General features: G+C 35.5%; 1 protein-coding gene across 1 annotated transcript; it reads right to left on the minus strand.

Annotated features, from left to right (window-relative positions):
• On the minus strand, window positions 224-1,940 carry LOC109331899 (40S ribosomal protein S15-1-like). Its single transcript, XM_019566679.1, has 3 exons — window positions 1,824-1,940; window positions 1,532-1,744; window positions 224-649 (listed from the first exon to the last, which is right to left on the minus strand). Exons 1-3 carry the CDS (start codon window positions 1,824-1,826, stop codon window positions 401-403), a joined length of 465 nt encoding a protein of 154 aa, XP_019422224.1. The 5' UTR covers window positions 1,827-1,940; the 3' UTR covers window positions 224-400.

A 2,434-nucleotide genomic window follows, 5' to 3' on the forward strand; every position in this document is an offset into this window, starting at 1 on the left:
TACTATTTTCTGATTCGAAATAAAATAAATTCTGAGAATGGTTATTCTTGGAATGGTTTTATACTGAAGTTAGTTGGTCGTTCAAATTTGACATACTTGAAAACACAAGACCAAGTCTAATTGCTAATATAGTATGTTTATCCAATACTGGCCAACATGTAAAGAAAGCTTCCCATTATGAATAAACGAAGGTTGCAAAAGTTAACAGAATATATAAATAAAACATGAAATCCGAAGCAAACAGCTTATACTAATTAATTTAAGTCATCATAAACCCAAGCATCAAAACATAGGTTCACTACAGAATAATAAAATGCATAATAAGAAGCAAAATCTGGTTGACACATGGGGTTTTCTTGAGAAAAGTGCAAACTAGAAATATAGCCTCCATAAAACAGTCTCATTTGAGAGGAATAAACCTGGATGAGTGGGTAGCACCAATACCAGGTCTACCGTGCTTAACAGGCTTGTATGAGATTGAGAACTCGGCAAGGTAATGGCCAATCATCTCAGGCTTGATCTCAACCTGGTTGAATGTCTTGCCATTGTATACACCAATGATGCTTCCAATCATCTCGGGCACAATAATCATGTTACGGAGGTGAGTGCGGACAGGCTCTGGCTTCTCACCTTGTGGTGCCTCCCTTTTCTATAATCAATAAGAAACACCAATCAATTCATCAATTAATATCTTACACAACACAGATAATCATAATTCAATTCAAACTTCAAACAAATCAAATTGTGCTCCACAGTCCGTAAATGAAAAGGGACAAAAGGTCCTTCTGTAACTGATTTCCAATAAGGGCATGGTATGTATAACATTTCATTTAATTCATGGACCCAATTCAACTCAGTCGGATCTTTCAGTCACATTTTTCATTAAGAAAATTCTATAAAACTCTTGGACTGCCAAATTTGGGGATCCTACTTTCAAGCAACTCACAGGGTTCAACAACCAATCAAAATGTATAACATCTTAGACAAAACTAACACTTGCATTAGATTTCCATTAGAAACAACAAAACAAACAAAAAGCAATTAATGTAAAAATGTACACACATGTGCTTGTACTGCAATAAAATTGCATAATAAGTGTGAATGCTCAGGAACCCCTGAGCAAATTCACCTTAGTAATCAGAAGATAAACTTCACTCTACACTACCAAAATTTAAAAACTACAACAGCATTGGTCCTTTTTATAAATAAAAATGACCAAAAAGAACAAACATGGCGACATTGAGCAGAACCCGACCCTACCCCACTCATCTGGCTTGGCCAAATCATGATGAGGCCCAGATATGGTCGGATTTCACCCGTTCTAAGACCAGGCTAGGGTTTCATTGGTACTACATTTCCACACGTTTTTCTTCTACCATGGGCTAACATATTTTAGAGATCGATGGTATAATAAATTCAGAGCATCATTTTAATGCAGTCCACGACAACCATTCACATTACATTAAACAAAAAATATTAACATGTACAATAAAACAGATAGCAAAATAGAAGATTGAAATAAAAAACTTACAGCCTTGCGAAGCTTCTTAATCAAAGCCAAAGGCTTCCTAGTAAGACCTCTCTTGAACCTTCTGCGAGCACGAGCACTGAAAAGCTTAGCCAGATCCTCAGTGGACAGGTCAAGAAGTGCATCCAAATCAATTCCTCTGAAACTGAACTTCTTGAATGTTCTCTTCTTTGGTACTTGTCCTGCTGCTACTGCTACATCAACCTCAACTTCCGCCTGGAATAATAATTCAATCAACAAAAAATCACATAAACTAATCATAAATTGCGTTGTTGTAATTGTGAATTTGACTCACCATTGTTGCAGAATCGAAACCCTTTCTCTGAGGATGCGTGAGAAGAAGTGTGTGTTACTCTGGCTGCTAGGGTTTTGAAGAGTGTGGAACATTTCTCAGCGGTATATATAGCCTATTATTATGCGAGTGATTAAACCTACAATATGAACTGGGCTTATGTTATGTGTTTTTGGGCTTTCTACTTTTCATATGTTTCGTTAATTCACAACTACTTTTTCCATCAAGCCCTAAACTTGAAGTGTCTTATTTATTTTTTCGATTTGATTTTCACCACAGTTTAAATTCCACCCTCTCTTGTTGTGAAAATCCCAAAATATTACTTGGTCACATATACGTAACTCATGTAGGAATATTTCTTTCCTAAATAAGAACGTGTGAGCAGATATGTATTGAAGGTCACATATGTAAAACTAAAATGTTATATATATATGCCCAACCATTACCACATTTCTCTGGTATATCATATATTCAAGTACAAACTTTATGATAACCTAGTTAAAGATAATGTTTGAATGTCTCAAAACATACAATTCGAATGACTGACTATATACGTCATTATCAACGACACCAATAATGATTCACATGACATTCGTATAGCTAGTCAATCCATT

This window comes from Lupinus angustifolius, chromosome LG17 (genome assembly GCF_001865875.1).
Source record: "Lupinus angustifolius cultivar Tanjil chromosome LG17, LupAngTanjil_v1.0, whole genome shotgun sequence".
NCBI lineage: Eukaryota > Viridiplantae > Streptophyta > Magnoliopsida > Fabales > Fabaceae > Lupinus > Lupinus angustifolius.

What these genes read in the sequence shown, in the direction of transcription:
- LOC109331899 (XM_019566679.1), bottom strand. An exon ending in TTAAGAAGCTTCGCAAGGCT is followed by an intron (nt 650 to 1,531) that starts GTAAGTTTTTTA and finishes TATTGATTATAG; the next exon opens with AAAAGGGAGGCACCACAAGG.